The following is a 20045-nucleotide window of genomic DNA, read 5'->3' as shown; positions in this document are numbered from 1 at the left end:
ATGTCCATACCCAGTCAAACGCCAGCCGAATGGCAGCCCTACAACTCCCAGCAAATTCCTCACCAGCTTCCAGCCACTGGCCTTCTCCTGGGCGTGCATATCTTTACTCTGACTCCCCCCTTTCACTGAATTACAGAGTCTGACCATTATGATCTCTTTAGATCATAATATCCACAAATCATAACAGAAAGAATATTTTAGTAAAAGATTGATGTTTAAAAAGGAATTGTAGGGAAACAGCCAAGGACCATCTAGGAAAGTGGGGAAATTTTGAATGGCTACTGCTGTAGATAGATGCTGTACCTCTAACTGTCCTTAATGCCAATGGTGCTTAAATAAATTTACTTGACAGACCTTTCACAGGCCATCTTACACAATTCTACATCTTCCTGTTGTAAAAGCAATAAAAGGATGTAAGAGAACAGAAGATTCAGGTGAGTTTTATGTAAATCCATTGACTTTACCTCTTGTTGAAGACTCAGGAACTTCTGCATTGTAGACTGTTTTTTTAAAAACGGGATTGTTGTCGTTCTGGTCAATGACCACGATTGTAACATCAATTGGATCCTCTGCTTTTGCCGAACCATCTAACTCGGCAAGTGCTTTCAACTGTCCAAAAAAGGCAGATGTTTATCACTGATCAACAAGAGAAGAGCAACTCGTAATTTAATCAAATCTATGATTGATAAATAAACAATGGTAAAATTTCCCCAGCCTGGGAATGTGGAACACAATGTTAAATCCTTAAACACTCATTCATAAAGAAGAATTGTTAGAAGTCTAACATTCATTGGTTCAAGTTTTCATTAATGACTGCAAATATGTTTTAGCTGTGTGTTTTTTTTAACGAAGGTAAACAAACTTGACACGATTTCCTGCAGGGGGCAGCAAAGCTCCGACTGAGATTAACCCTAAGTCTCTTTTAGTCAGAGATGCTGGTTTTAAGTCTTCCAGGCAATAGAAATAAAAAAAGGTTAAAAAAAAAACAAATTTGTTTCTAAATTTGGAGACATTTTGCTTCCAATCCAGGAAGCTTTTTCAATTCAAAATGTTAGAAGTAGCGTTGAGTTCGAGGCTTTATACAGTAGCCCAACAAAGACTTGTTTTTGCTTAGAAAACCTGCAAACTGAACCCCATTCCTCCGTTTTAAGTTGCATGCTGTCTAAGCAAAAACAAGTCTCAGTCCATCTCAGTCCAGAGTGCAAAATTTTCCACTTGACGAGCTCAGCATAGAGCATTTTAAAAGATGGAAAATATTTTTATCTTCAATGCAAAATGTTTACATGTTTTTTTTTTTCATGATTTTGATATAATTAGAGAGAGTTGTTCTGTCAGTTAAAGGCATGTTTTACAGTCTCTATACTCCAGTTAGCGTTTAATCGTTGACAATTATTTAAATAATCGGTTAACTGCGATTATTCGCAATTAATCCGATTAATTGGCTCAGCCCTAATTTAGAGTGTCAGACTCAATTGATGAGAGATTTTATGGAGTTCCGTACTTATTGAACATGCGAAACGGTCTCTTCATGTTATTCCTAAATAAACATTCAAATAAAGAAAATAATAACTGAGGAGTAAAATAAGTTCATTGAATTGAAAAGTTGATTTATTTATCAATATAAGTTTGATTAAAATAAATGCAAATAATTGTGATTTAGCTAATAACACACCCTGTGATTAACTCCAAATAATCCCACTCCGCCACTTTTCACACATTCATTGAGAAAATACTTCAACAAATAAGTTCAGTAGCCTGAACATTTTCTAAACCAATTAAAAATGATATAAATAATCAAACCAATTAAAACCCAGTTTATAATCAGCCAAATAGAGGTAAAAATATATTTATTTAACATAGTTGATATTGTATTACATTTTTTAGACCCAAAACCTACAAGAACATAGAAGGACCACAATAACTCAAACATGTAGAGATAAAGGCTTGGATGAATATTGTTGTTTATCTAAAAATGTATGTGCAAGAGTCAGGTCAGATAGAGTTCAGTCTTCATCACATCTACAACAAGAATTACGGCTATTAGCTGCCAAAGATTACTCTGTGTGGCTTATGGTAAACAAAGTCTCAAAAACTGAAGCAGGATTTAACGAAAATTTCTTGTTTTAGTTCTCAAATGCTACAAACAAATCGTTTTGGTAGAAAGTAGAACAAACTAACAGCGATAGAGCTTACCGTGTAACTGCTTTGTTTCTCTCTGTCCAGAGGTTGTGTAACATAAAGATGACCTGTTTCCTCATCCATTGTGAAGAGTTTAACGGGATCCTGGTCAGCCCCTGGACCGGTGATTTTGTAGCGGATCCGTTTGTTTACATGGTCATCAGACTTTACCTGAACAGAACAGACCAAGGCTTGGTCATCTACTAAAAAAGTACGTTTTCCTAAGTGTTTAACCCGTTCAACCTGCAAAATCACCAAAAACAAATTCTGAACTACGTAAAAAAAAAAAAACATTAATTAAACATTCTCTTGTTCTTTTACCATTGTGTGTTGCAAGGATTTATAAGGCAGGACTATAAAACTGTTGCAATGATTGACAGATGAGTTTTGATGGCTCTATGATGCTGCCTTCACACCAAAAGTGTTTTCGGTGTCAAAAACTTGTAAACGCAGAAATCTGGTGCTCTGCACTGCAAACAATTAATTCTAAATAAGTCCTTTTCTCTTAAAATAAGTCATTTTTTTTTCTTACAATAACTGCATTTGGTCTTGAATTGAGGAAGTAAGTGAGTTACTTTGCCAATGAAACAAGACAACCCCCTGTTGAAGACCTCCACTCTAAAAATTGTAGAGGACTGTTGGGTTTTACTTATTTAAAGTCAGACGCTCTTTGGAAGTTTAACTTTGATTTCTGCTTCCCATTTGGACTTTTTATATATAGTGAGTTATTTCCATTTCGTGTTTATGGGCTTTTAAACAGCTTAGAGACTATTCTTGTTGGTATTTTCATGTATGCATCCAAAAATCAATCAATATATTTATTTCCTTCTGAAAACTATTCTTTCTCAATATCATTAGTAGGCTATAGAAGTATATTAGCTGTAGGCATCTGAAACAAAATCTGTTATTAAGATCTAATTCTCTTCTGAGTTTACCTAATGTTTTGCCCTCTACGAGTGTGCAGATAGCTGTTATCCCCGTTCTCCTCCATTCTATAAATGTGCTATAAATTGGTTTGAATCTCGATGACAGGCAGGGCCACATTAAAAGGTTACTATCCCCTTCTGATTTGTATTTCTTAAGGACCTTAATGCCATATTTTGAGAATTTCCTCTAAAATACTTTTTTTTTCTCTTTGCTATACTTTTATTTCTCCTTTATTTTTCACTAAGCCTGGCTATTGACTGTATTTGGGATATGTTTATATTTATTTGTTTCCATATGACTTCGTATTTAAAAGAACACCAACTGTCTACGTACCTCAGTTGTGCTACATAATAATATCCTTTCAAGGAAAAGTTCGGTCGTATTCAGAATACAAACCACTGTAAGTACTTTAAATATGAAATTATTCCATACTGTTCAATAAATGATAAGTGTTTTGAATTAAGAGTAATTTTCATCTTAATGTGCTTTACTAGAGGCATCCATGTTTGTCAAAGAACACTACTGCCACCTACTGGTTTGTGACGTCACGGTGCGGTATCGGCTGTTGATCAAGTCCCAGTGCTGTATCTGGTGTTTGTCACAACGCGCTATTATCCAAGTCATCTTAAAAACATTCTTCTTCCAAATGTTGGCTACATATTACGGGTTTTTTCTCTGGCCAGAAGTTCGTGGCAAATCCTCCCTCTTCAAGTTGGCAATCCAACGAACAACCCGTCCGTGGAGGATCAGGAATCAGAAAAGGTGAAATAACAAATTTTTTTCCCTTTTACCCGATGTATTCCAACATCCAGCTGCCATGCACGTGGGCATTGTCAGTTTCACTATAGCTCTGGTGAATTTCAATGGTGAAGTCCTCTGGAAATCTTCAATAATTGTTGTTGATTGCAGATGTGTCTAGTAGTTCCCATTGATTTTGCTTGTAAAGCAGGAGAATGGCGCTAGGCTTACCGCACCGTGACGTCACTAACAGAAGATGGCAGGAGGGAGATGCTATATTTGGGTAAAAAGGGCAGCTTACGCGAAATATGTTGTTTTTATTTTTTTACTGATTAAAGCTCAATTCATTAAACCACCTAGTTTTAGGCATAAATAATGATCCATTAATGATTCATTGCTGTCTGGACTTTTTCTTTAAGGCTAGGGAGGACTAAGCCATCATTTCTTCCATCCAATTGGAGAGTCTTAAATTTTACTCTTGGTATTTTACCTGCCCAGACAAATCTAGATACTTCTTTGTTCCATGTTTTAAATTGAGCCTCTGCAATCTTTAACAGTAATGATAAAAACAGTTATAGCAGCCTAGATAGAGCCAAAATCCACTACTAATTTTTGACCATTTCAAGGGATCTCTTTTTATCTTACTGTTAATTGTGGAATAATTAGTTTCCTGAATGCACAGGTCTTGGATAAGTGTAACTCCCAAGTATTTAAGTAATTTATTTTACTATTTAAATGTGTATCTTTCCTTACTCGTTATGTAGTTTAGTGGTTTACCTGACTAATTTTTAAGGGAAATGGTCCACGCTGATTCTCAGTAACACTGATTGGAGGGAGGATCCACGCTCTCTTCCGCCTCTTCATTCCTTTGGGAGCCTTAGGAAAATGCAGGATGGGTACCTCCTCATCAGCGATGCCCTGAAAGAAAAACATTTTTATATAATTTCAACAACCACCATTTTATGTTGAAGTTCTGAGTACAGTAAAGAAAGTTTAGGCGCTGAACTTTGAACAGGAACTAATCAAATCTTAACCTGAAGGAAAATAAAGCATCTCTAAACTTGAGTGTTATTGGATGAATCTGTTACAGTGAGATGCTGTGGCTCTTTTTCCCTGTGGTGAATTTGTTGGTACAACACAATGACCGGAACAGTAATTTTCTGATCATGCATGTTCAAGTACTAAAGGAGGAAGCGTCGGTAGCCCTCATGGAGAACGACTTCTCTCTTCAGCTGGACGAAGACAACAACCACAGTCTGGTAATTGATCTCTGCAGTTCATGGGATGTTTGATGAAGAATATTGTTCAATCAGCCTGAGTTTGAAACCTTCCTGACAAAAATAACTAATACCTATTAAAAAACTGAATTATAGTTTTCTATGCTAACAGACCTATTAGCCCCTCACTTAGGCAATCTTTCAGTATTGGTCGTGCTGCTTCTCCGCTTGGGTTGCGTTATGATCAAATGCATTTTGTGTCAACGTAGGTGGATGTTGTTGGGGACCCAACTGCAGTCTAGAAGAGGAAGGGATGATTGCTTTCCAAATTTAGAGAAGAGGTACTAATACAGAATCCATAGTCCAAAACTGTTTGACAAGAAACTTAAGAGCCAAAAAACTTTTTAGACACTAGGGAGGAATAAACTTAAAGAATGAGTAGGATCCAGCAATGAGTTAATGCACAGGAGGTGTATATATGGGAGACGGAAACAATGGGAGGACTATTAGCTAATAGGGAGCAGGTGTTGACAGAAGTAACTAGAAGGAGCTAAGGGGGAAGGAAAGGACACTAGGGGGCAGCAAAGACTAGCCATGGAGAAACAACAGGATTCAAAAGTAACTAAGAAATAACTTAAATAAGGCTAAAGGTGAATAAATGTGATGACTACAAAAAAGTGATGAAAATTTCAAAGCCCTGTGAACCAATGAACCAGTTTGAGACAATTGGGCAAAATGCTGAAAACATTTGAAACAGGTTAGAATGGCAGCATTTGCTGGATAGCTGTAAGAACTACAATTGAATGGGTATCCTAATGTACGCATTTTTTCACGGCTGAACTTGTTTGTTCCATAATAATAACATTGATAATGATTATATAAATAGATAATAAAAAATATGCAATATGATAAACAGCTCCTCTGACTCATACCAGCTATGTGACAGAGTTTTCCTGTTATTATGGTCCTAAATTCTAATCCATCCTGGCTTCCAGACTTTAATACATTCGTTAGGCAGACAGGTTAACATGCATTTCTCTCAACTGACAGATTTTGAGTCTGAAAACCTCTTTCATATCCATTTCTTTTTTTGGTAATTTATGTTAATTAGGTCACTTCTCGGCCTGTTCGGCATGCCATCTGACCTCGCTGCACTTATAACTATATGAACACATCAATAAATTATCCTTTAAATAGTATCAATAGTTTAAATGATTGAAACCAACTCTGCTGCCCAGTAGTTCCAACAGGTTTTCCATGTTCTTTCTGTGGTTCTGACAGATGAGGATAATCGCATTAAAGAAGAAGCATCAATAGTTTATTAGATGTGCTGCGTGAATAAATATCTGTTATAAATTACTCAATGGATAACTGTGGTGGGTAGAGATGTGTGTGCCTCTGTCTATTTTAGATCTATCTGCATAAAGCAAACTATTCTGAATCAATTCTAAATTAGACTTAAAAAATATTTCTTTCCCTGTGTTTAAATAAACCGAGAATGGGGAAAAAAAAGCCACGGTTTGAGCTCAAATTCGGCTGCATTAAAATAAATAAATAGCATTGAAACGCCCAGATGATTCAAATTTACTGTGAAGCTTGATACAAAATTTGACATAACGAAACCTTGCTTTTAGCAATCACGTGACCGGGGTGCACTGGAAACATTTCTCAGCGACACTTCTGCTTCAAAAAGGTCGAAGCTCTGTCGAGCAGACTAATTCGAGCCTAACATCACTACTACAAAATAAGGAATCACCAAGGGAAAGTAGAGGATAAGAGAAGAGACCGGAGACAACTTAAGCAATGGAAAACCTAACCTTAAGATAATACAAAGAATAACTATAACTAAAACTAGACCAAGGAATAAACAATACTAAAAATTGTGAAGAAGAGATAACCTGGAAGAGGAAAACTAGGAATACAAAATATTATCATTATTTTTGAAAAAAACACAAAACAAAAAAAAATAGAGAACCCCAAAGAATTAAAACTTAAACAGAAACAAAAGATCCAAAAGGTAAAATCATAACTTTTTTAGCATCAGGGGCATACGGTTTCCAGTACAAGGTGGACGTACATCAAGGAGCATAGAGAGCTCATGTTTCAGCTGTCTGCCTCGGCACACTTTGAAGTTTGAGCCTATCCCTGGAGGGTATTCACAGTACTAACGCACACCTGTATACGAAGGTCTGCTGCTCAGAAAAAATTAGAGTAGTTAAATATAGGATCATAATCCGAATGAACTGACTGCAATGAGGACGTTTTAAGGTTTAATTTCCTGATTTAAACCATATTAAAACTACCTTTTCCCCCCAAATCACTGCAAATAAAGCAAAGGCATTCTCTCTGTGTCATCTGCCATCCCACTCAGATAGCAAAACGCATGAAATAAGCCTGCATACACTTTCCTCTACTGACTTTATTATACACAAATGTCCAAGGTAAGGGTAAGGACAGGTTTTTTTTTTTTTGAATTTTTGAATTGGTATCTTTATTTCGAACATGCAAGAGAGAGAAAAAAAAACACAAAGTTTAAAAACATTGGAGAGAGAAACAACAAACAAGGTACCTTTCTTTCCTTAGTTAATATACCTCTATTACATGTGCGAAAAGGAGTTGGAAGAAGTAAAACTTATGTACTTATGGCGCCGTCATCCAATCAGCGATGTCTCATGTTTCCTACTGGTACCTACCTTTTCCGGTAGTTTAATGTAATTGTGTTTTCCTTAATGTAGTTGCACTTTGCTTTATGTAGTTTAGTTTTTCTTAATGTAGTTTCGCTTTTAGATTTGTAGTTGCAGTTTGCACTTCAGGGCCACCGTAAGGAAGACACCCTGTGTATAGACAGAGTGTATACAAAGCAACATTTTGACAATAAATGTTGTCCAAGACTAAATCTATGTAATAAACATTGTTACTTTTGACACCTCTGGGTTTTTTACTTACTGTTAGTGTTCCATCTGACCGGACCACAAAGTGCTTATCATCAGACCAGAAAGGTGATCTTGTGCTGTTTTTGCTGTCAGTATAGGCAACTGAAAAAAATAATAAAAAAGATGTTAAACGGGTACAATTATTAACTGCAAAATTACATAGTTATATTTTTAATTAAGATTTCATATTTCGGAGGTTGATCCTCTGACAACATGTCTTTAATGTATTTTGGAGTTCAGCCATTCAGTAATTTCTAGACTCAAAGAAGTATTTAAGTCTACTCTCTGAGATCTAGAAAACTTACTTTTAATGTAGAGCTATTGCAGTAATCAGTTCTACTAAAGATAAACAAATATATTAATTTGTCAAGGTCCTGCTAAAACGTCAGTCCTTTAATCCTGAAGATGTTCTTTAAGGACTTCATTTACACACATCGCTAGCATGGTTCCTCGCCTCCTAGAGGCGATCTACAGTACTACTGCTCTCTAGGGGTAAACAAGCAAATCAACATGGCAGCGCAGGTAACATTCAGGAAGTTTGAGGAGAGTCATGCAAAGAGGGCAGCCTTTGGTGAATTTACTTAACAGAGTCGGCTTTTGGGAAGTGTATACAACAAACGATAGTCTAATCAGGGCTTAAAGACGCTGGAAACGACAGGGGTTCAGGTTCATCCCACTGCTACGCAGAATCATCATTGGAAAAAAACAATAAGTGCAGCCTGCTGGTTAAGATTCTCAGACTTCCAGGTCATAGTCATTCCAAAAAAGTTAAAAAAGAATCCACTGGACGTTGTTTCCAAGTTTGAAGACGTTTCGCTTCCCATCCAGGAAGCTTTTTCAATTCAGTTCAAGGTTTTATACAGTAGCCCAACAAAGACTTGCTTTGGCTTAGAAAACATGCAAATTTAAACAGACGGGATATTATTATTGTTGTGTGGGCAACCGCTACGTTTTACGTCATGCGGCAACGTTCAGCCAATCATGTAGTTACTGGCATGAAGCAGGACAGGAGCAGATGTGGTATCTACAGAGGCAAAATATGTTTGTTTTAATATCCCGGTGCCAGCAGTTTGTACCAAAGACCTGAAAAATGCTAAAATCTACTTCCAGCTGCCACCAACAGTAGGGGAAAACCCCCAAGAGGCGACCGGGCCTGAGGCAGCTGCTGCTGGGGATTCCCAGTGACAGTGGTAATCTGAATGAGCTGCCTGCACAGACAATGTTTTCAGGACTTTCTCACTTAAAAATATACTAAAACTACTTTTTACCCACTGATCACAGCAAATCTAGCAAAGCCGCTCTCTGGCATTGAACACAGGAGCAGCAGAAGCAGCAGACACATCTGGACACACTTTACTGGACGTCTAACCTTAATGTGGACAAACATCAGAAATGAAGCAGCAGATGCTTTTCTGATGCTGAAATTGCATTTGGTGTGAACGGAGAATAATGTTTATCTGGGGATCTGCAGCTGAATTACATTGTGTATTCTAGGAATTTTCTAGCAAAAAATGTGTTTCAATAATTTTCATTTTTAGGCAAGATTTAATAAAATATTAAACGGCCTTAGAACTGAGTATTAAATGTAAAAAGTAAAATTTATTTAATCTTTTAGATCTTAAAATGTTGTAGTTTTCGTGGCAATGTGGATCATTCTGGTTGATTTGAGAAGGATCGTGTTTCTCGTTTCATCGTCATATGAAGTATGTGGCGCTGATCTTGCTCTCTGATCAGGTGGTCTTGACTACCACATCATTGTCGAACCTGCCATAATTTTCATTTTATTCAAGCCACTTCCATCACAGCATCCAATGGAGATGTTTGGAAAAGCACCAGGATAGAGTTTAAAGTCAAGCTTTCAGTTTCCAAGTTGTAGAACTGGTTAGTCTGGTATGAAGAAGAACAGGAAGAGGAAACTAAAGCTATGATGATGATCGAAGACATCTGAGAATGGATTGTAGAAAAATGTGCTGGAATGGAAATGATCAAAGAGTGTGAAGTAAACTAACCACCATCAGCTGTTGATTACATCAGCAAAAGCACTATGAGCAGAGAGGCATATGACTCAGATGTAACTCTTTGAAGAAATAACAGCTTGGTGTTTATCAGGAAACATGTGAATAGATTATATGTGAGTTTTCTGATGCGTTGGGTTTCCAGGTTTGCCAATAAACGTTCACAGGTTTTCCGAAGAAACACCTGAGGAACTGGTTTGGGAACATGATTTACTCTGACGATGGTGACATCTAAAGGAAAATTCTGCTCACATTCAGAACACTAACTTCTGAAAGTACTTTAAATATAAAATTATTACATACTGTTCAATAAATGATAAGTGTTTCTAATTAAGAGTAATTTTCCTTTGAATGTGCTTTACTGGAGGCATCCATATTTGTCAAAGAACACTACTGCCACCTACTGGTTTGTGACGTCACAGTGCGGTATCGGCTGTTGATCAAGTCCAGTGACGTGCGGTGAGGTTCATAGCTGGTGAGGCACTGACGTCATCAGAATCAGATTTGCAAATAGATGCATAGATTGGGAGCAATTTACAGGTTATGTTTCACTTCTGCATCCTTACACATACAAACTGAACTGTAGCTCACAAAACACACATTTCCTTAAAAAACAAAACAAAATAAATGTTATTACTGTCTTACCTTTACTTATAAATGAAGTCCATGCGTCGCTCCTTCTGCACAAAAACATCCGTCACTTTGCGATAGAAGTCCTCCTTATCTTCCTTCAGTTTTAAAAGTCTCTCTGTCTCAATGGAGATCACTGCCAGGGAAGAAAGCCTTCCTTGATCCGTCCTGTTCCTGCTGTATGTTTTCAGTCTCTTCAGGGCTGAGAATGACCGCTCCACTGACGCTGTAGTAGCTGGCACCGTGAGCACGAGCTGGAGCAACTTTGTCGCCTCAGGAACAGTTACAACAAGATCCTTCTCGGCCAAAAAGTTGAGAAGCTGTCCAGGAGATTTGCATTCATCCCTCACCGTTTTTGAGCTATACAGTCCAATGAGATCGGCCTTCAGTCGGACAAAGTCAAAAAACTTGGCATACTTTGACAGGCTCTGCAGTTTCGTGTCATCAAAATGTTTTGACATTTCATAAAACTTTGCGCAATCCACCAAACCGAGGAAAGCAAGTTCATCAAAATGGCCAAACCTAGCCTTCATTTGATCGCTGATGTTGTCAAGAATGTTATAGAACAGGTGTCTCCGTTCATCTCTAGCCGAATGTCTGTCTGTACCATCTGTCAAACCAAGTGCGCCGCATTTCTGCTCGAATCGGAAGTAGTAATTGTCAAACTCCAGTCTCATGCGCTCCATGACTGAAACTGTGTCCCGGATGCGCGCAACACAGTATTCAATGTCCGTCACTTTGTTTTGCAGCACTCTGAAAAGTGCGTCGGTCTCATTGAAAATGCCATCAAATGTATGGATAAGAAAGCATGTAGATGCTTTTGACAGCCACCGATCATATCCTGCTGCCATCATCAGCGTGTCATTATCCCAGCTATCGGGATTTTCCATAATGACATTAAACACAGCACGCAGATCGTTTTGGTGCATGCTTATTGTCTGCAGCAGCCGAGAATTTGAATTCCACCTTGTCGGCGCTGCTCTGGGTAAACGGCGCTTGACAACATCATCCAACAAACGAGTACGCTTTATGGACTTGCTGAAAAACGCCCCGAGTCCCTCAGCTGTTTTAAAAAATGCACGACACTTGGGCATGCACTTTGCTGAATGCAATAGCACCAGATTCAGCTTGTGTGCGTAACAGTGTGTAAACATGGCCTCAGGCACCTTTTCCTTAATTTTAGCCTGCACCCCATTAAGCTCTGATGCCATTACAGCTGCCCCATCATATGTCTGAGCTACAAGCTTATCAACACAGCCGTATTTCTCCAGCACACTCAGGACATACTCAGCTATGGCAGGTGCACGTCTGTCCGCACTCACATCATCGAACCCCAAAAACGCCTCCTTCACCTTACAGCCTGCTTCAGGTTGAGTCACATAGCGCAATATGACGGAGATCTGAGCTTTGCTTGTGACATCTGTGGTCTCGTCTACTTCTACAGCTACAAATGGGGCTGCACTTATGTCCTGCTTAATATCATTTCTAATGACATCGCCGACTGCTTCAATTAATTCATTCTGTATTCTATTGGACAAGCCGGAAAATACAGTGGATGTCTCCAAATGTCTAGCTAGTCTGTCATCTTTCTCAGCAAGGACATGCAAGAGTTCAACATAGTTGCCACGATTAGCAGAGCCCTTGCTCTCATCATTTCCACGAAATGCTAGCTGCTGTCTAGCGAGAAAGCAGGTCGCATTGATGAGATCTTTTAAAATCTCTCGGTTCTCCTTTACCTTAGCATTGTGGATGCTGATGTTGAGTCTCCGCTGTTCATCCAAAGCCAAATCTATCCTGGACAGGCCGAAGGTTTTTAGCGCAATTTGGCTTTGAATATGAGTGGTGGACCGCTCATGTTTGGTGAGGGATCTTTGCAAGTTCTTCAAGTCACCAAATCCCATCTGAGTCCACACAGTGCCACAAGTTGAAAAAAGAAGGCAAGGAAAGCAGAAAAGGCGGTTTCGAGCAGGACATCCACAAAGCCAGTCTTTTCGTGAATACCACTCGGTTTGAAAAGAGCGGTTAACCTTCTGTCCCGTAGTCTGCAACAAACCTTTCAGCTCCGGCGTTGGTCTTCCTTTGGTTATTATCTCCTGCTTCGACTGAAAGTCCACTTGAGAAAACTTTTTTAGTGTTGTAATGTAGTCATCCATGTCGAAAGTCGGGATAAACGAGAGGAAAAAAATCACTGTCTCTATTATAATCTATCGCTGCACTTGACTTGCTTCCCGATGAACAAGACGAATGTCTGGGATCTTGAGCACCCCCTGCCATGAGGCAAGAGAACTGCCTGGCTCACCTTGAACCTGTTCTCTGCCGTTTATAATCGCTCATTACACGAAACACGTTACACAAACACAGTTGGTGACAAAAAGCACTGTACATAAGCTAAATTATTGGAAATAAGTTCACATATTAAATTTGTTTAAACAATTTTATTGACGCCGTACAGCAACATGCTCTCTCCGCTTGGCAGCCAGCGCAGAGCCAGGGGTTGCGCAATCCAAGGTGAGGCAGAGCTCGCTGCTGCCTCACCGGCATCGCTTCCAAGCATTTGAATGGGAAAATAAGAAAATTCAGCGATTTTGAACAAAAAAAAATCGAAATTGGTGAAGCTACATGAAAAATAAATATTTTTTAGTACAAACCACCGGATGAATATAACAATTTAAATTACTTTATGATTATATATTTTCTTTCTTTCCATGATGGCTGGTGAGGCACTGCCTCACCTGCCTCCCCTGACCGCACGTCACTGATCAAGTCCCAGTGCTGTATCTGGTGTTTGTCACAACGCACTATTATCCAAGTCATCTTGAAAACATTCTTCTTCCAAATGTTGGCTACATATTACGTGTTTTTTCTCAGGCCAGAAGTTCGATGGCAAATCCTCCCTCTTTAAGTTGGCAATCCAACGATGAACCCGTCCGTGGAGAATCAGGAATCGGAAAGGTGAAATAACTCTTTTACCCAATGTATTCCAGCATCCAGCTGCCATGCACGTGGGCATTGTCAGTTTCACTATAGCTCTGGTGAATTTCAATGGTGAAGTCTTCTGGAAATCTTCAATAATTGTTGTTGATTGCAGATGTGTCTAGTAGTTCCCATTGATTCTGCTTGTAAAGCGGGGAGAATGGCGCTAGGCTTACCGCACCGTGACGTCACTGCTGGAAGATGGCAGGAGGGAGGGGTTACTATATTCGGGCAAAAATGGCCGCTCCCAGACTCAGAGATCGCAATGAAAAATATTGTTTTTATTTCTTTACTGATTAGCACTAAATTCATAGAATCACAGCAAACGTATTAGTTTTAGGTATAAATAATGATCCGCTGATGATTCCTTGCTGACCAGACTTTTCTTTTAATGGACGAAAACAGATTGAGGTATGAGATTGTATGTCCTTTGTCTTTACTAATGCTTGTCTGTTTATAACAGGGTCTAAACTATTTCAGAAAAAAAGAAAATACCAGATTACACAATCACACCCGCAGCATACTGAGAATGTGAGTCATGAACATGAGTCATTTAAGGTAGTAATCAAACCTTTGCCCAGGACTGTCCCATGTCTCAAGTGCTTTTTGGTCACGGTGACTACCAGCTGATCCGACTGCTTTCCAGGTACACATGGTGACTCCTCTGCAGCCCAGGCAGCTGAGACCTGAACAAAAACCACACTATAGGATTCTAAATTGTTCATTTCAAACAGATGTTTTTCTTTTTTCATTTGCAAACTACAGATGTTTTTTTTTTTTTTTTTTTTTTACTGAATTAAATTAAACTACACATTAAACCCTCTGTAGAAAATTTACAAAAATAAATGTTTTTTGTCAAACAATGTGACTATTTTTGATTCTTATTTCTATTATGTTGGAGAAGGACATTTTTTTTTACTGTGTTATTGGCAAAAAGCCCAGATAGCTCAACGCTAACTGTTAAAGTATAAACAAATTTGCCAAAGGTTAGGACAAGGGTCTGCGACCTTTGGCCCCTTCTCTGTGGCTCTAACTAGGATGAAAGAATAAATTATTTTAGATATGAAGCAGTGGCATTTCCAGAAATGTTTCGTAGGGGGGGCCGATGGGGCCACTGAAAATCTTGAGGATGCACACTGAAACTAAAAGCCATAATTTCAGGGTTTGCATCTACTTTTGTGATAAACCTGCCTTTAGAAATCATAAAGACTTAAGGAAACACCTACTCATATCTTGGTTTATTGTGTGATTTTTTTTAATGTTATGTCGTTGGCTGTGCATATAGGGATGAAATGCTAACCTAATGGTACTATTTACACTTGCGAGTGGGGTGGCCAGTACATATATATATATATATAATTTTTTTTTTTACATATCTATATGTATCATTTAAATATAGATATGTAAATAGTACCAATAGTTTAGCATTTCATCCCAATATGCACAGCCAACGACATAACATTATTAATGAGCAAGACCCTTATCCCCATACTGCTCCCCGGGTGCTGCACAATGGCAGCCCACTGCTCCCCAAGGGGAAGGGGTTAAAAGCAGAGAGTGAATTTAGTTGCTCTGTACTTGTGAAAGTGTAATGACAATAAAAAGCTGGAAAAAAAAAAACATATATATAGAGAGATATATAAAGACAGTTCTAGAGGTCTTACCTGAAGTATAATGATAATGACGCTGCAAAGTGTGAACCTATTAGTGCCCATTTGTGGAAAACAAACTCAGAAAAGGAGTCACTGTTCCTCCCTGAACTCAAACCTCTGAGCCTTCCTCCCTGATGTCTCCTAGATAAATTTCAGTGCCGTAGTGAATAGAGCAGAGCGGCTTCCCATGGGTAGTGTCAGTATATCAGATTACAGTAGAACTTGTTCTGGGTTCCTTGTAAGATCATAAAAACAGAGCCAACTTGAAAAGGCAGATACCACAAGTGTATTGTTTCGGTTTTGTTCTTTAAAAGGTTGAAGTAATAATTCATTCTTAATAAAAGAACTATGATACCCCCCCCCCCCCCACACACACACACACACGCACACACACCTTACAAACTTATAGAAAAAGGCTTTCTGTAAAGCTTTTTTTTCTTACTTCAAAACATCCATGGTTCTGTATTTAATCTAAAATATGGTCATAATGATGAGACATATAGCAGCTCGTGGAATGACTCAAATTCTCTCTAACACACACATCTACGTACCTTGTCAAACAGGAAGAGCAGCATTACAGAGTCATCAAACAGATGTTTTTGCACAGATGAACCAAACCAAATAGAGGATTAAACATTTACATTCATACCACGAAAGCCTCCTAAAATTTAAATATATAAATTAAGACATTCTGCAAATAAATTTTTGCATGAAGCAGTCTACATTTTTTTTGTCGAGTTGCAGATGTATCATCTTCTGAAGTAGCAATAGCCAGTTTTTTAGGGGAGTAAATGGTGCTTTTTCAAAGTATCAATACAACATCCTCTGCCTGACCAAAGCACAGTAAAAAACAGAGGGGTTAATTCCTAAAAACATTAGAGGGAAGACAACAAAGACTAGTTCCAAAGCTAACGTTGTGGACATGTACTCAACCACTCGGATGATACAAAGGCCCAGTCCCTGGTGTACTTCAGATGGGTCAGAGAGCACTTTCTGGCCGAGGTAGCAAAATAAGGCATAGTTTCTATAATTTCCCTTCTATGGAGCTCTTATCACCTGGAGGGGAGGAAAGAATCCTACCAAATTCCAGCAAAAAGGAAAGAGCTTCACTCAGGATCAGGATTAATCAAAAACAACTCACGGCAGAAATATGACCATGTCAGGAGGCATGGAGCATGGGCGGATTCAGGAAAGTTGGGGCCCTAACCAAAGACAGGCAGGGGGCCCTCTGATTAGAGAAGACAACACATAAAACAGACCCATTCTACAGATAGAGAAATGTTAATAGAATAGACATCCATTATCTGTTCTAGGTTGTGTCCCTCTCTTCTTGTCCCTTTTCTTCTTGTTTTCCTCTCTATGTTTTGTACTCAGCTGACTTTTCATGCTGTCTCTAAAGGAATGAAAGATTTTTTCCAAGCACTAAGCTCACTTAGCTGATTGCTCCTTCCTGTGTTTCCAAAAAGGCCAAAGTAAATAACCCAGTCCTTCTTCTCACTGTAGACAAGCCATGATCTGCTTCTCTGTTCTCCATTTTTCATTTGGATGAAATAATAGCTGCATGAATCATGACAGCAGACAAGATAGAGGAGAGCAGGAGGCGGGGTTACCAATCTACTCGCTCTGGAGAGCAGAGTTCGCTGCTTTTAGATGTTGTCTCCAAAGTCTCCAGTAGCAGAAAAAAAGTCTCTAGTTGTGGCACTAGGCGCTTTTTTGTAATCAAAGTGCTAGAGGGGTCTGAAAAGTCGCTAAATATAGTAACAAAAGCGCTAAGTTGGCAACATGCTGTCTGTTTGGATCTTTGGACCACTACTCGGTTTTTTTAGACAGTAGGCTGACAGGAAAGGGGGTAGAGACATGCAGGGAGGACCACAGGCCAGTTTTGAACCAGGGTTGGCTGCGTGGAGGACTAAGGTCTCTGTTCATTGGTCATGTGCGCTAACCACTGTGCCACCAAAGCACAACCTGTTTGGACCTATATTATAAGCGTGCTGATGGCATTTTAGCGAAAGGATTTGTATCAAAAACCTACTTACTGTGCACAAATAATGAAAAGTGTAGTTTTTTTATTTATTATTAACAATACAGGTAAACGGAACTTGGAGTGAGTAGGCCCCTACTTAAAACCTTCTATGACTGTGGTGGCATCATCCCTCCTCTACACTGTTGTCTACTGGGCCCCTGGCAGTGCAGAGCGGGACAGAAAGAGACTGAGCAAACTGGTGAGAAAGGTTGTTTCTGTCCTTGGCTGCACTCTGGACTCAGTGGAAGAAGTGGCTGAGAGGAGGATGCTGTCCAAGTTTCCATTCATCATGGACAACACCTTCCACCCTCTGCACCAGACTGGAGAGGAGCTGCTCAGCTACAGTACAACGGCACTAACTTGTGCAATGTATGACAAGCCTTAGGGATGCACACTGGGAACATTTTCACAATAGCAACTGGCCAATTGGAAGACCCACTGCAGCGCCCCGGACAAAGGACCGCTTCCTGAAGGTTTTGCCTTTTCTCATGCTCCACACATGCGACTTCCTTCTAGTGATGTGCCCAAGAGAGGGTTTGACATCTGTAGACCGGCAGGATGCATACTTTCATGTTCTGATCCATCCAGAGCACACAAAGTATTTGCGATTTGCTTTCCATGGTTGGGTGTATGAGTTCTTGGTCCTGTTGTTTGGACTTTCTTTGGCCCCTCAGATTTTCTCAAGGTGCATGAAAGTGATCTTGGGTCCTCTGTACTTGTCACGGGAAAAGATTTGGCCATATCTAGACAACTGGCTTATCTCTACCCTCACCACCTTGGCAAAAGATTGGGTTGTGTCAAGAGTCCTGATCCACATTACTGTAAAGCTCTGGAGCTAGCAATAAACAGACAGAAGAGCTCCCTGATCCCAGCCCAGCGGGCGATTTTTATTGGCATGGACCTGGATTTGATATCCACATTGGCCCAACTCACCAAGGAGAGGATGGAGAGGATCTCTCCTTACTCCTGTCCTTTCAGGTGGGAGCAGCACTCCAAGTCAAACAATGGTGGAGACTGCTGGGGATGCTGTTGGAAGCCTCTGCTCTGACTCCACTGAGGCTTCATCTACACCCCTTACAGAGATGGTTCAACAGCTTCCAGGAGGATGGCCTGGAGGATGTGGACCTGGCTATACCCTCCTTTTTCATTAATCAGGTCTATGCACCTGCTGGAGACGAGAGAATCTGTGGCAGAGTTCCTGAAGTCAAAAATGATCTCTTTTGTTTTCTCCACATTCTCACTGGCAATCAAAAAGGAATGAAATGGAATGTAAGTTACATTGTAACTATGGTTCTGCGAATTCCTGAATGACTGCCAGCACTGGTCACATGGAACTTCACCCACAGTGAGACAGTCTTAGGCAACAGATTCAACATTTATAGACACACGCCAAGGTGAGCTACGTGTCATGTGCATGACTTTGTTTACATTTTATCTCGACCTGCACGGAGAGCGAGGAGACATATCCACTTTGTTTACTGCCACTGACGGTCATACAGGAATTCACAGAACCATAGTTACAATTTAATTAACGATTTATAAGTGGGTCCTAGAATTTCTAAAAGTAGAATGGGAGGCAGATCTTTTAGTTATCAGGCTCCTCTCCTGTGGAACCAACTACCAGTTTTAGTCCATGAGGCAGACACCCTGTCTACTTTTAAGGCTAGGCTTAAAACTTTCCTTTTTGATAAAGCTTATAGTTAGAGTGGCTCAGGTTATCCTGAGCTATCTCTATAGTTATGCTGCTATAGGCTTAGACTGATGGAGGACATAGGGACCCCTTTTAGTCAGTCTGGTTCCTTCTATCTCTATTCTCCCATTCTGCAGTATTTATTACTTCAATGTCTAACTTTACACCCTCTCTGCTTTTTTCACATCATAGTAACTTCTTGTTTGGCTGTGACTCCATCCTGGAGAGAAATATTAGCTGGGGCCAGGAAGACCAAGATTGAGAGAAATACTTTTTTTCCCATTCAATGCCATGTGTCAGCACAAATTCCAAAGTATGAAGATGAGAATATGTAGAACTATTCACATTTAATTATTTTAATGTGAGTTGTCAGTTTCAGGGTAATATACTAACAAGTAAAACATTAAATTAAGACATTCCACTTGATAGTATCACTGCTGCCGCCCTCTTGTTTAGTGAGAAACTGTCTTTTCTCAGAGGTGGACAATTACATGGGAGCAACAACAAATAAACTGTTAGAGGTTGCCACGGGACTGGGAAATGACTGGTTAGGGGTGGCATTGGCTGCAAGACTTACCATGGTCATAGTGATCCTTCATGCTTATTGTTTCATTAACTTTTACCTTTTCAGACATTCTTCCAGTCTTTTCATATTTTTTTAAACGATGTACATTGCTTATAATAATGAAGGAAACACCAAACAATTCAATGCACTGTAACACCAAGTCAGTCACAGTTCTGTGAAATTAACCTTTATAGTTAGGAAGCAGCACCAATGAAGTCTGATTCTTCTGTTATGTAAATTAATACTTTTACTGAGTATGATTGCAAATCCAGACTTTCATGCAACAATCATTTCCCCATGATTCCCATGGATCATTTAATATGTTTTTGTGTTTTTTGTAATTATTGCGCTTTACAATCCTCTCAATTTGATTGAATCTCAACAAAATTGAGTTATTTGCAATACAATATTCCTCTAAATCTTATTGAATAGACTAAGTGGACTAAGAATGATCTAGACTGAAAGGAATGAACAAATGATTAAGATTAATAAGAGCAAAAATAA

General features: G+C 39.2%; 1 protein-coding gene across 1 annotated transcript in view; it reads right to left on the bottom strand.

Moving 5' to 3' along the window:
• LOC119771883 (B-cadherin-like) overlaps positions 1-15413 on the bottom strand; it is a 36708-nt gene extending 21295 nt beyond the window's left edge. The window contains exons 1-6 of the mRNA XM_038268086.1: positions 15276-15413; positions 14183-14297; positions 8007-8095; positions 4621-4761; positions 2194-2349; positions 465-609 (exon numbers count right to left, since the gene is read on the bottom strand). Of these exons, the coding sequence (XP_038124014.1) occupies positions 465-609; positions 2194-2349; positions 4621-4761; positions 8007-8095; positions 14183-14297; positions 15276-15326 (697 nt within the window). The 5' untranslated portion in view covers positions 15327-15413. The remainder of the gene's footprint in view (positions 1-464; positions 610-2193; positions 2350-4620; positions 4762-8006; positions 8096-14182; positions 14298-15275) is intronic.
• Positions 15414-20045: the final 4632 nt, after the last annotated feature.

Source organism: Cyprinodon tularosa, unplaced genomic scaffold (assembly GCF_016077235.1).
Source record: "Cyprinodon tularosa strain WSP-4 unplaced genomic scaffold, ASM1607723v1 ctg692, whole genome shotgun sequence".
NCBI classification, from domain to species: domain Eukaryota; kingdom Metazoa; phylum Chordata; class Actinopteri; order Cyprinodontiformes; family Cyprinodontidae; genus Cyprinodon; species Cyprinodon tularosa.
This window is presented reverse-complemented; position numbering and strand designations above follow the sequence as displayed.